Source organism: Salmo salar, chromosome 14 (assembly GCF_965601325.2).
Source record: "Salmo salar chromosome 14, fSalSal1, whole genome shotgun sequence".
NCBI classification, from domain to species: Eukaryota; Metazoa; Chordata; class Actinopteri; order Salmoniformes; family Salmonidae; genus Salmo; species Salmo salar.
The window spans coordinates 46,332,916-46,345,000 of record NC_138304.1 but is presented as its reverse complement, the minus strand read 5'-3'; the positions used below and the strand labels follow the sequence as shown (position 1 = coordinate 46,345,000).

General features: G+C 43.2%; 1 protein-coding gene across 2 annotated transcripts in view; it reads left to right on the top strand.

Annotated features, from left to right (window-relative positions):
* LOC106569614 (unconventional myosin-IXb) overlaps window positions 1-12,085 on the top strand; it is a 63,659-nt gene that overhangs the window by 48,125 nt on the left and 3,449 nt on the right. For both annotated transcript variants that reach the window (XM_014141155.3, XM_014141154.3), the window contains exons 29-40: window positions 276-383; window positions 723-893; window positions 1,157-1,192; window positions 1,536-1,647; window positions 3,151-3,224; window positions 6,785-6,977; window positions 7,182-7,310; window positions 7,592-7,697; window positions 8,703-8,834; window positions 9,094-9,217; window positions 10,173-10,294; window positions 10,594-10,697. In XM_014141155.3, coding sequence (XP_013996630.3) covers window positions 276-383; window positions 723-893; window positions 1,157-1,192; window positions 1,536-1,647; window positions 3,151-3,224; window positions 6,785-6,977; window positions 7,182-7,310; window positions 7,592-7,697; window positions 8,703-8,834; window positions 9,094-9,217; window positions 10,173-10,294; window positions 10,594-10,697 — 1,411 coding nt within the window. The remainder of the gene's footprint in view (window positions 1-275; window positions 384-722; window positions 894-1,156; window positions 1,193-1,535; window positions 1,648-3,150; window positions 3,225-6,784; window positions 6,978-7,181; window positions 7,311-7,591; window positions 7,698-8,702; window positions 8,835-9,093; window positions 9,218-10,172; window positions 10,295-10,593; window positions 10,698-12,085) is intronic.

Sequence of the window (12,085 nt, the reverse complement as noted above, 5' to 3'; positions counted from 1 at the left end):
TCTCTCGCTCTCTGTGTCTGTCTGTCTCTCGCTCTGCTGTGTCTGTCTGTCTCTCGCTCTGTCTGTGTCTGTCTGTCTCTCGCTCTGTCTGCTCGCTCTCTCACTCATTCGCTCGGTCTGTCTCTCTCTCATACTGGTGCAGTGCATCTTTAGAAAGGCTGCCGGCTGTTACCAGTTACACGTCTTATTGCAGAGGATTTTAAAGTTGAATCCAGGCTATTTTGAATAGTAGACTACTACTACTATGAAATAATGTACCTTCCTATACCTCCCAGGTAAACCAGCTGAGGACCAGGGTAAAGGACCTGTCAGCCACAGAGACGATCTTCCTTACAGCCACCATGCAGTTCAGAGAGACCATAAAGGGCATGTACTCCGTCTTGGTGAGTTTACTTCCTGACCTTGGCACTAGAAGAGATGGTTGTATGGAGCTTTTAGGTTTGTTCATAATTAAGTATGCATGGTGTACTATTCAAGTTTAGAAGACTGTCTTGAAAGAGAGATGAAGCCAAATCAACAGTGTATATATAGAGAGCTTGACTAGGGCCAGGAGTACACACACATGGTAAGTGCTTTATAAAGCACTTTGGAGCACCAGTTATTTTTATTCTCAGTGTTTATTTTTTTAGCACAGCACTGGTGTGAATATTTGGGATGTGCTGTATATCTTAACACCCCCACACCCTTCATTAACCCTGTCCTCTACCCTCCCTGGTCAACAGAAGCCCCACATCAGCTATAAGGGCCTGATGACGGGCTACTGCAACTGTGTGTCCAGTCATGCTGGCCCCAAGCAGCTGACTGAGGTCAGCCTGGTGGTCAACCTGTTCCAGTCCATGCTGGACGGCTTCATACGGGGAGAGATCAAACGAGAGGGGCTTGGGCCGGTCAAGGTAGTTCTGAGTCACACAGGCACTCGCACACATCCACTCACATGCGGATACTGTATACACACATGCAGGTACACAGACATGTTACAGACACAGACCTTTGGGTCTGACCTACAGTATCTTTGACTTTATCTTTGACTCTTTTTTGAATGCTCCAGAGCAGCAGTACACATAGTTTTGACAAGTGTAAAACATCAGTTGAAGGTGTAATTTTAAGAGGTTCAGAGATGTATTCCACGTCTGATCTACTTTTCTATTTCTTGCAGACCGTGAACAAGCCAAAGACAAAAAAGAAAAAATGTGTAAGTTATGACATCACTAAGTTGAGTTATCTCGTTACGACATCACTAAGTTGAGTTGTCTCGTTACGACATCACTAAGTTGAGTTGTCTCGTTACGACATCACTAGGTTGAGTTGTCTCGTTACGACATCACTAGGTTGAGTTGTCTCGTTACGACATCACTAGGTTGAGTTGTCTCGTTACGACATCACTAAGTTGAGTTGTCTCGTTACGACATCACTAAGTTGAGTTGTCTCGCTGCGACCAACACTAAGTTAAATCTCAGAATATCACTGTCACAACCCAGGTCAATGCAACCCAGGTCAATGGTCCGGCTTGAATGATGTGTATTGTGTGTTTCCAGCTCGACAGCCCTTTAGGTCACATGTTTAGTACGTACCAGGTCAACATCAGGCAGTCCTGTGACCTGTGTGGTTTCTACATCTGGGGTATGGAGAAGGCCTACATGTGCAGCGGTGCGTAGCTATCTGTTGTTCACCATTAAACATAGAAGAGAACATTAGAAAAGAGAATTAGAATATAGAAGAGAACATTAGAACATATAATTAGATTTCAGAAGAGAACATTTGAAAAGAGAATTAGAATATAGAAGAGAACATTAGAACATATAATTAGATTTCAGAAGAGAACATTTAAAAGAGAATTAGAATGCAGAAGAGACCATTAGAACAGAGAATTAGAATATAGAAGAACATTAGAACAGAGAATTAGAATATAGAAGAACATTAGAACAGAGAATTAGAATATAGAAGAGAACATTAGAACAGAGAATTAGAATATAGAAGAGAACATTAGAACAGAGAATTAGAATATAGAAGAGAACATTAGAACAGAGAATTAGAATATAGAAGAGAACATTAGAACAGAGAATTAGATTTCAGAAGGGAACATTTAAAAGAGAATTAGAATGCAGAAGAGACCATTAGAACAGAGAATTATAATATAGAAGAACATTAGAACAGAGAATTATAATATAGAAGAACATTAGAAGTGAGAATTAGAATATAGAAGAGAACATTAGAATATAGAAGAGACCATTAGAACAGAGAATTAGAATATAGAAGAGAACATTAGAACAGAGAATTAGAATATAGAAGAGACCATTAGAACAGAGAATTAGAATATAGAAGAGAACCTTAGAACAGAGAATTAGAATATAGAAGAGAACCTTAGAACAGAGAATTAGAATATAGAAGAGAACCTTAGAACAGAGAATTAGAATATAGAAGACAACATTAGAACAGAGAATTAGAATATAGAAGACAACATTAGAACAGAGAATTAGAATATAGAAGACAACATTAGAACAGAGAATTAGAATATAGAAGAGAACCTTAGAACAGAGAATTAGAATATAGAAGAGAACCTTAGAACAGAGAATTAGAATATAGAAGACAACATTAGAACAGAGAATTAGAATATAGAAGACAACATTCGAACAGAGAATTAGAATATAGAAGACAACATTCGAACAGAGAATTAGAATATAGAAGACAACATTCGAACAGAGAATTAGAATATAGAAGACAACATTCGAACAGAGAATTAGAATATAGAAGACAACATTAGAACAGAGAATTAGAATATAGAAGACAACATTAGAACAGAGAATTAGAATATAGAAGACAACATTAGAACAGAGAATTAGAATATAGAAGACAACATTAGAACAGAGAATTAGAATATAGAAGACAACATTAGAACAGAGAATTAGAATATAGAAGACAACATTAGAACAGAGAATTAGAATATAGAAGACAACATTAGAACAGAGAATTAGAATATAGAAGACAACATTTGAACAGAGAATTAGAATATAGAAGACAACATTTGAACAGAGAATTAGAATATAGAAGACAACATTTGAACAGAGAATTAGAATATAGAAGAGAACATTTGAACAGAATTTTGACGAGATCTTATCATTGTGTTATTTTCTCCTCTCTTTTTTTGTTTAGCTTGCAAATTGATATGTCACAAGAAATGCCTTTCCAAAATCATCACTGACTGCTCAACTCGATGTGCCAGGCTGGTGAGCAGTTTGTCAAGTAATGTTTGTCAAGTTCACCAAGATAAGAGCGTCTGCTAAATGACTTAAATGTAAATGTTAAGTCTGACAAATCAAATGTTATTAGTCACATGCGCCGAATACAACAGGTGTAGACCTTACAGTGAAATGCTTACTTACGAGTCCCTAACCAACAATGCAGTTTAAAAAAAATACGGATAAAAATAAGAAATAAAAGTAACAAGTAATTAAAGAGCAGCAGTAAAATAACAATAGCGAGACTATATACAGGGGGGTACAGGTACGGGGTCAATGTGCAGGGACACCGGTTAGTTGAGGTAATATGTACATGTATGTAGAGTTATTAAAGTGACTATGCATTGATGATAACAACAGAGACGGGGGGGGGGGGGGGGGGGGCAATGCAAATAGTCTAGGTAGCCATTTGACTAGATGTTCAGGAGTCTTATGGCTTGGGGGTAGAAGCTGTTTAGAAACCTCTTGGACCTAGACTTGACGCTCCGGTACCGCTTGCCGTGTGGTAGCAGAGAAAACAGTCTATGACTAGGGTGGCTGGAGTCTTTGACAGTTGTTAGGGCCTTCCTCTGACACCGCCTGGTATAGAGGTCCTGGATGGCAGGAAGCTTGGCCCCAGTGATGTACTGGGCTGTTCGCACTACCCTCTGTAGTGCCTCGTGGTCGGAGGCTGAGCAGTTGTCTTACCATGCAACCAGGCAGGATGCTCTCAGTGGTGCAGCTGTAGAACCTTTTGACGATCTGAGGACCCATGCCAAGTCTTCTCAGTCTCCTGAGGGGGAATAGGTTTTGTCGTGCCATCTTCATGACTGCCTTGGTGTGCTTGGACCATATTAGTTTGTTGTTGATGTGGACACCAAGGAACTTGAAGCTCTCAACCTGCTCCACTGCAGCCCCGTCGATGAGAATGGGGGTGTACTTGGTCCTCTTTTTCCTGTAGTCCACAATCATCTCCTTTGTCTTGATCACGTTGAGGGAGAGGTTGTTGTCCTGGCACCACACGGCCAGGTCTCTGACCTCCTCCCTATAGACTGTCTGATCGTTGTCGGTGATCAGGCCTAACACTGTTGTGTCATCAGCAAACTTAATGATGGTGTTGGAGTCATGCCTGGCTGTGCAGTCATGAATAAACAGTGAGTATAGGAGGGAACTGAGCACGCACCCCTAAGGGGTCCCTGTGTTGAGTATCAGCGTAGCGGATGTGTTGTTACTTACCCTTACCACCAGGGGGAGGCCCATCAGGAAGTCCAGGATCCAGATGCAGAGGGAGGTGTTTAGTCCCATGGTCCTTAGTTTATTGATGAGCTTTGAGAGCACTATGGTGTTGAATGCTGAGCTGTAATCAATGAATAGCATTCTCACATAGGTGTTCCTTTTGTCCAGGTGTGAAAGGGCAGTGTGGAGTGCAATAGAGATTGCATCATCTGTGGATCTGTTGGGGAGGTATGCAAATTGGAGTGGGTCTAGGGTTTCTGGAATAATGGTGTTGATGTGAGCCATGACCAGCCTTTCAAAGCACTTCATGGCTACAGATGTGAGTGCTACGGGTCAGTAGTCATTTAGGCCAGTTACCTTAGTGTTCTTGGGCACAGGCATTATGGTGGTCTGCTTAAAACATGTTGATATTACAGACTCAGAGGGGGAGAGGTTGAAAATGTCAGTGAAGACACTTGCCAGTTGGTCAGAGCATGCTCGCAGTACACGTCCTGGTAATCCGTCTGGCCCCTCCGGCCTTGTGAATGTTGACCTGTTTAAAGGTCTTACTCACTTCGGCTGCGGAGAGTGTGATCACACAGTCTTCCCGGAACAGCTGGTGCTCTCATGCATGTTTCAGTGTTATTTGCCTCGAAGCGAGCATAGAAGTAGTTTAGTTCATCTGGTAGGCTTGTGTCACTGGGCAGCTCTCGGCTGTGCTTCCCATTGTAGTCTAATGGTTTGCAAGCCCTGCCACATCCGACGAGCATCAGAGCCGGTGTAGTACGATTCGATCTCTGTCCTGTATTGAAGCTTTGCCTGTTTGATGGTTCGCCGAAGGGCATAGCAGGATTTCTTATAAGCTTCCCGGGTTAGAGTCCCGATCCTTGTAAGCGGCAGCTCTAGCCTTTACCTCAGTGTGGATGTTGCCTGTAATCCATGGCTTCTGGTTGGGATATGTACGTACGGTCACTGTGGGGACGACGTCATCAATGCACTTATTGATGAAGCCAATGACTGGTGTGGTGTGCTCCTCAATGCCATCGGAGAAATACCAGAACCTACTCCAGTCTGTGCTTGCAAAACAGTCCTGTAGCTTAGCATCTGCTTCATCTGACCACTTTTTTATTGATCTAGTCACGGGTGCTTCCTGCTTTCATATGTGGTTGTAAGCAGGAATCAGGAGGATAGAATTATGGTCAGATTTGCCAAATGGAGGTCGAGGGAGAGCTTTGTATGCGTCTGTGGTGTGGAGTAAAGGTGGTCCAAAGTTTTTTTTTTTCCTTCCGATGGCACATTTAACATGCTGATAGAAATTTGGTAAAACAGATTTAAGTTTCCCTGCTACTAGGATCGCCGCCTCTGGGTGAGCGTTTCCTTGTTTGCTTTTGACGGAATAAAGCTCATTCAATGCTGTCTTAGTACCAGCCTTTGACTGTGGTGGTATGTAAACAGCTATGAAAAATACAAATAACTCTCTAGGTAGATAGTGTGGTTTACAGCTTATCATGTCAAGTGATAAATTTTTTCATTTGGAAGAGTCAGCTTTTTAAACCAACATGGCTCAGTTTAAATTGTTTTTACATTGTAGTAAAACAAAATCTCATTTGGTATGCGTTTTGACAAAATTACTACCTCAGGCGAGCAATAGCTTGAGAATTCCTTAGATATCGCGCACCACAGTATTTACAAAAATACGTAGTTCGCCGCCCCTTGTCTTATCAGACACTGCTGTTCTATCCTGCCGGTACAGAATATTACCAGCCAGCTGTATGTTGATAGAGTCGTCGTTCAGCCACGACTCCGTGAAGCATAAGATATTACAGTTTTGAATGACCCGTTGGTAGTTTAATCTTGCGCGTAGGTCATCTATTTTATTTACCAAAGATTGCACGTTTTCTAGCAGAATGGAAGGAAGTGTGCCTACGAATTCGATCGCCTACGAATTCTCAGAAGGCCGCCCGCCCTCTGGCCCCTTTTTTCTCCGCCTCCTCTTCACGCAAATCATGGGGATCTGGGCCTGTTCCCGAGAAAGTAGTATATCGTTCGCGTCGGGCTCGTCAGACTCGTTAAAGGGAAAAAAGGATTCTGCCAGTTCGTGGTGAGTAATCACAGTCCTGATGTCCAGAAGTTATTTCCGGTCATGAGAGACTGTAGCGGCAACATTATGATCAAAATAAGTAAAAAAATTATAATAATAAAGTTGCAAATAAACTAACAAAAAACACAATTGGTTGGGGACATGTAAATGTCTGCATTCTTCTCCGGCTCCATTTTTAACTCAATTTTAACAAGTAAAGTTAACTTAGTGAAGTAAAGTTTGTCAAGACTATTGATTAATCCTGTGTGTTTAGGACAATGGGGGACCTGGCTGTCTGCACTTTGGGGTGCAGGTGTGTGTACTGACCAGTAAGACCTACCCGATCCCCATGGTACTTCTGATGATGCTGGAGCATGTTGAGATGAATGGCCTGTACACAGAGGGCCTCTACCGTAAATCTGGTTCTGCCTCGCACGCCAGGGAATTACACCAACTACTGGAGACAAGTAAGTCCATTTTTCCAGAAATAATGGTTTTCCTATTGAATGTATTATGTAGGAACCATCTGCCGAGACACTGGTGTCAGAACAGAGGACCTACCAGCTGCCATGAACAACATAGAGCTATGGCATGACATCATCCGGCGCATTGCAAGTACCGGTAATAACTACCGTAAAATGAAGTGCAATCTCTTTTTTTGTTTTTGTCAGACCCTGAGACGGCAACTCTGGAGAACTACTCCATCCACACGGTGACTGGCCTGGTGAAACGCTGGTTCAGAGAGCTGCCTGACCCCCTCCTGACTTACCGCCTCTACAAGGACTTCCTGCACGCCGTCGGTGAGTCTGTCTCATGGGCCCTGTTCAGAATGTCACAGCGTAGCAAAAAGGTTTAAAAACCTATGTTTTGCATGTACAGAGTTGAAAGTGAAATCCATTTCAAATACTTGTGTACTTCATTTAGCTTGCCCACTAGGCTACAATTGACCCAATGATATAGTCCCGAAAGTGCAAACTCTGCAGACCCCTGCCCACCCTGCACACCAGGCAGTCAAGATAAATCAAGCGAACCTCAAGTACTTGAATTAACTGTATTTGACAATGTGACATTTCATGTGCAGAGTTGCCAGAGCAATCTGAGCAGCTTCGTGCGGTCTACCAGAAACTGGACGAGCTTCCCTCCGCTAACTTCAAAACACTGGAGAGATTGGTCTTTCACCTGGTCAGGTAGGTTATACCCACTTTTCACCTGGTCAGGTAGGTTCCCCCCCCCGCAGGTGGCCCACTTTTCACCTGGTCAGGTAGGTTATACCCACTTTTCACCTGGTCAGGTAGGTTATACCCCCCTTTCACCTGGTCAGGTAGGTTATACCGACTTTTCACCTGGTCAGGTTGGTTATACCCCCCTTTCACCTGGTCAGGTAGGTTATACCCCCCTTTCACCTGGTCAGGTTGGTTATACCCACTTTTCACCTGGTCAGGTAGGTTATACCCCCCTTTCACCTGGTCAGGTTGGTTATACCCACTTTTCACCTGGTCAGGTTGGTTATACCCCCCTTTCACCTGGTCAGGTTGGTTATACCCCCCTTTCACCTGGTCAGGTTGGTTATACCCCCCTTTCACCTGGTCAGGTGGGTTATACCCACCTTTCACCTGGTCATGTAGGTTTGGGGCGGTAGGTAGTCTAGTGGTTAGAGCGTTGGGTCAGTAACCGAAAGGTTGCTGGATCAAATCCCAGAGATGACAAGATCAAAATCTGTTGTTCTGCCCCTGAACAAGGCAGTTAACCAACTTTTTCCCGGTAGGCCGTCATTGTAAATAAGAATTTGTTCTTAATTGACTTGCCTAGTTAAATAAAGGTTAAATAAAAAACGTTCATCTGGTCAGGTAGGTTATTATATACCCCACTTTCATCTGGTCAGGTAGGTTATTATATACCCCCCTTTCATCTGGTCAGGTAGGTTATTATATACCCCATTTTCTGTTTTTCACTCTTTTACACATATGTGTATTCATGTTGACTGATGTTTGTAAATCACCATCTATCGTACAAAGGCTTTCCCGCTAGGCTTGAACTTAGGTCCCTGAGTTTTCCCTAACCATGTGACCTGACCAGGGAAAACTCTGGGCCCCGGTTATGCCACAGGTCATTTATAATCCTCGTTGTGTATTAGGACGATAATAGACGAGCTGTGTCAGATCTTGATGGAGTTTTTTTGTTACTTCCTCCAGAGTGGCAAAGGAGGAAAAACACAACAGGATGTCCGCCAACTCCCTGGCCATAGTGTTTGCCCCCTGCATCCTGCGATCCCAAGACACCACTGACCCCTTCCTGGTCATGAAGGACGTCTCCAAGACAACCACGTGAGTCTATATAGGAAAAGTTTACATACGCACATCCAATGTCTTTGAGCAGGTATTAGATATCACAAAAAAATATGTTCAGCAAACATTAAAAAGAGACTTGCACAATGGAATACAGTATATGCTACTTCCCAGTTTAGGGTTACATGTGTGTACATACAGTATATCTCAAGGTAGGATGGAGTCAGTCTTTAGTAAGCATTCTGTGAATATTTTGTTGTAAGAAGCCCTAACCCCTGACGTTTCCTCTCTCCCCCAGGTGTATGGAGATCCTGATTTCAGAACAGTTCAGACGGTACACTGAGAAGATGAAGGATATCACCGAGCTGGAATACGCTGAGGCCCTGGCTGTCAACCAGCTCAAACTCAAGAGACAGAACACTGTAAGGACAGTGTGCTTACACCGTACTCCATACTGTTGTCACAAAGTTGGAAGCACAGAATTGTCTAGAATGTCATTGTATGCTGTAGCGTTAAGATTTCCCTTCACTGGAACTAAGGGGACTAGCCCAGACCATTATTCCTCCTCCACCAAACTTTACAGTTGGCACAATGCATTGGGGCAGGTAACGTCCTCCTGGCATCCACCAAACCCAGATTCGTCCGTCGCACTGCCAGATGGTGAAGCGTGATTCATCACTCCAGAGAACGCGTCTCCACTACTCCAGAGTTCAAGCTATACAACACTCCAGCCGATGTTTGGCATTACGCATGATGATCTTAGGCTTGTGTGCGGCTGCTCGGCCATGGAAGCCTATTTCGGGAAGCTTCCAACGAACAGTTCTTGTGCTGACGTTGCTTCCGGAGGCAGATGGAACTCGGTAGTGAGCACCCAGTGGTCCTGTTCTGTGAGCTTGTGTGGCCTACCACTTTGCAGCTGAGCCGTTGTTGCTTCTAGACGTTTCCACTTCACAATAGCAGGGCAGAAATTTGACGAACTGACTTGTTGGAAAGGTGGCATGACAGTGCCACATTGAATGTCACTGAGCTCTTCAGTAAGGCCATTCTACTGCCAATGTTTTTCTAAGGACATTTTATGGCTGTGTGTTCGATTTTACACGCCTGTCAGCAACGGGTGTGGCTGAAATAGACAAATCCAATAATTTGAAAGGATGTCCACATACTTTTGGCCATGTAGTGTATCTATTCTGATTACCCTTTAATGCTCTACTGTGAATATAAACTTGATATACTGAGAATATCTGTGAATACGGATATGGATCACTGTGGGAAGTTCCATCATTCCCACTGAGAATTTCACTTTGGGAATGCCAGGTTCCCTAAGGCGGTTTGTCTTCCTGTCTCTGGTGTATTGACTCATCTACTGTATATCTACAGATCTCAGAGAAACCTTCATCGGAGCTGGACGCCCCTCACATGGACAACCTTGACCCGTTGGATATAGACATGGAATCAGAGAGGACCCTCATCGAAAGGATAAAATCCATCAAGCAGGAGAAGTGAGTGAAGAGATGGAGACTCCTCTCGTTCTCTGTTGTTGGGGGCAACATGTCGTCTCGAACCTAGATCAACACATCTAACTGAACTAATCAGATGTGTTAACGAGAAACACTGTCTTAGTTGGTACTGTAGAAGCTGTTTAGTTCTGTATGTTTCATGGTGTTAATGTGTTTGTAACGTGCTGGACTCTGTGAAAGATATATATAGTTAGTATGTTACAGCTGGCACCAGATACCATACAGCTCAGCTCAGTGTTTGTCAAACCGTTCCTGGATGGGTGTGTGTATGTGTTTTTCAGGGAGGAGCTGGCATGCAGGTTGCCAGAGCTGGAGCAGGAGAACTCCGACAACGACAACCTGGACTCTGAGTCATCAATCAGCTCAGAGAGCCTGGACACAGAAGGTCAGTAGAAAGTTACGGTAGACCTACACCATCCTGCTAGATGCAGGGGTGGACAACTACAGTCTTCTGGGGCCTGATTGGTGTCACACTTCTTCTCCATCCTAGCAAACACAGCTGATTAATCACATTGCATTCTAAACTGAAGATCATGATTAGGTGATTATTGGAGTCAGGTGTGTTAGCTGGTGCTGGGGGCAAAACTGTGACACCAATCAGGCCCACGAGGACTGGAATTGTCCACCCCCGTTAGAGGATAGTGGGGAGCCTGGAGACTGAGAAGGTCAGTAGAGAGGTTGGGTAGGCCTACACCATCCTCTGCCTTCTTGCACTGCAACTCTTTTCAACTGTTTGTTTTCGGTAAGGCTTTATTTTACAGCCCACTGTTACAGCCTATTCTTTATTTTACAGCCCACTGTTACAGCCTATTCTTTATTTTACAGCCCACTGTTACAGCCTATTCTTTATTTTACAGCCCACTGTTACAGCCTATTCTTTATTTTACAGCCCACTGTTACAGCCTATTCTTTATTTTACAGCCCACTGTTACAGCCTATTCTTTATTTTACAGCCTATTCTTTATTTTACAGCCTATTCTTTATTTTACAGCCCACTGTTACAGCCTATTCTTTATTTTACAACCCAGGTAGAAACTTAGAAACGACTTATGAAAACAATAATCTAATAAGTACGTTGTGATGGTACTACTATGAGATTCTTAAACCGGGCTGTAAAATAAAGCCTTGTTTTTCTTTTACTGGGACATTGGTTGACATACAGTATTTGAGTTATTTTTACCGATCTCCTGCTAGCCAACTCCTGGCTATATTACGGGAGAGATTTGAAGAAACAAGTGGTGTATTCCCTGTTAAAGTGGGTCATACATTTAGTGCGGGTTTTGTGTAACCAGGTGAATGATTTACTGACAGCCTTACCAGTAACTTTGGTATTTCTGTGTTTTTTGCGAAACCAGGTAACAGTAACTATGGTATTTCTGGGTTTTGTGTAACCAGGTAACAGTAACTATGATATTTCTTGGTTTTGTGTAACCAGGTAACAGTAACTATGGTATTTCTTGGTGTCTTCTTTGTTCATTTCTGACTGAAGAACCTTTTTTTATTATTATCAGGAGCAGGCCGACTGTATCAGCCTGTTGTACGAGCCTGGTCCCAGATCTGTATGCGCTTTGTGTAGCTCAGTTGGTAGAGCATGGTGCTTGCAAGAGCCAGTATAGTGGATTTAATTCCCGGGACCACCTAAATGTCTAATATTATATTAACTCCTCTGATTCTCATTGTCATTCCCAGCACCTACAGATCTGGGACCAGCTGCTATTAGATTAATCCAGAGTGTCTCTACCAGGCCCTGTTTTAACTAGCCTGCTGGTCCCA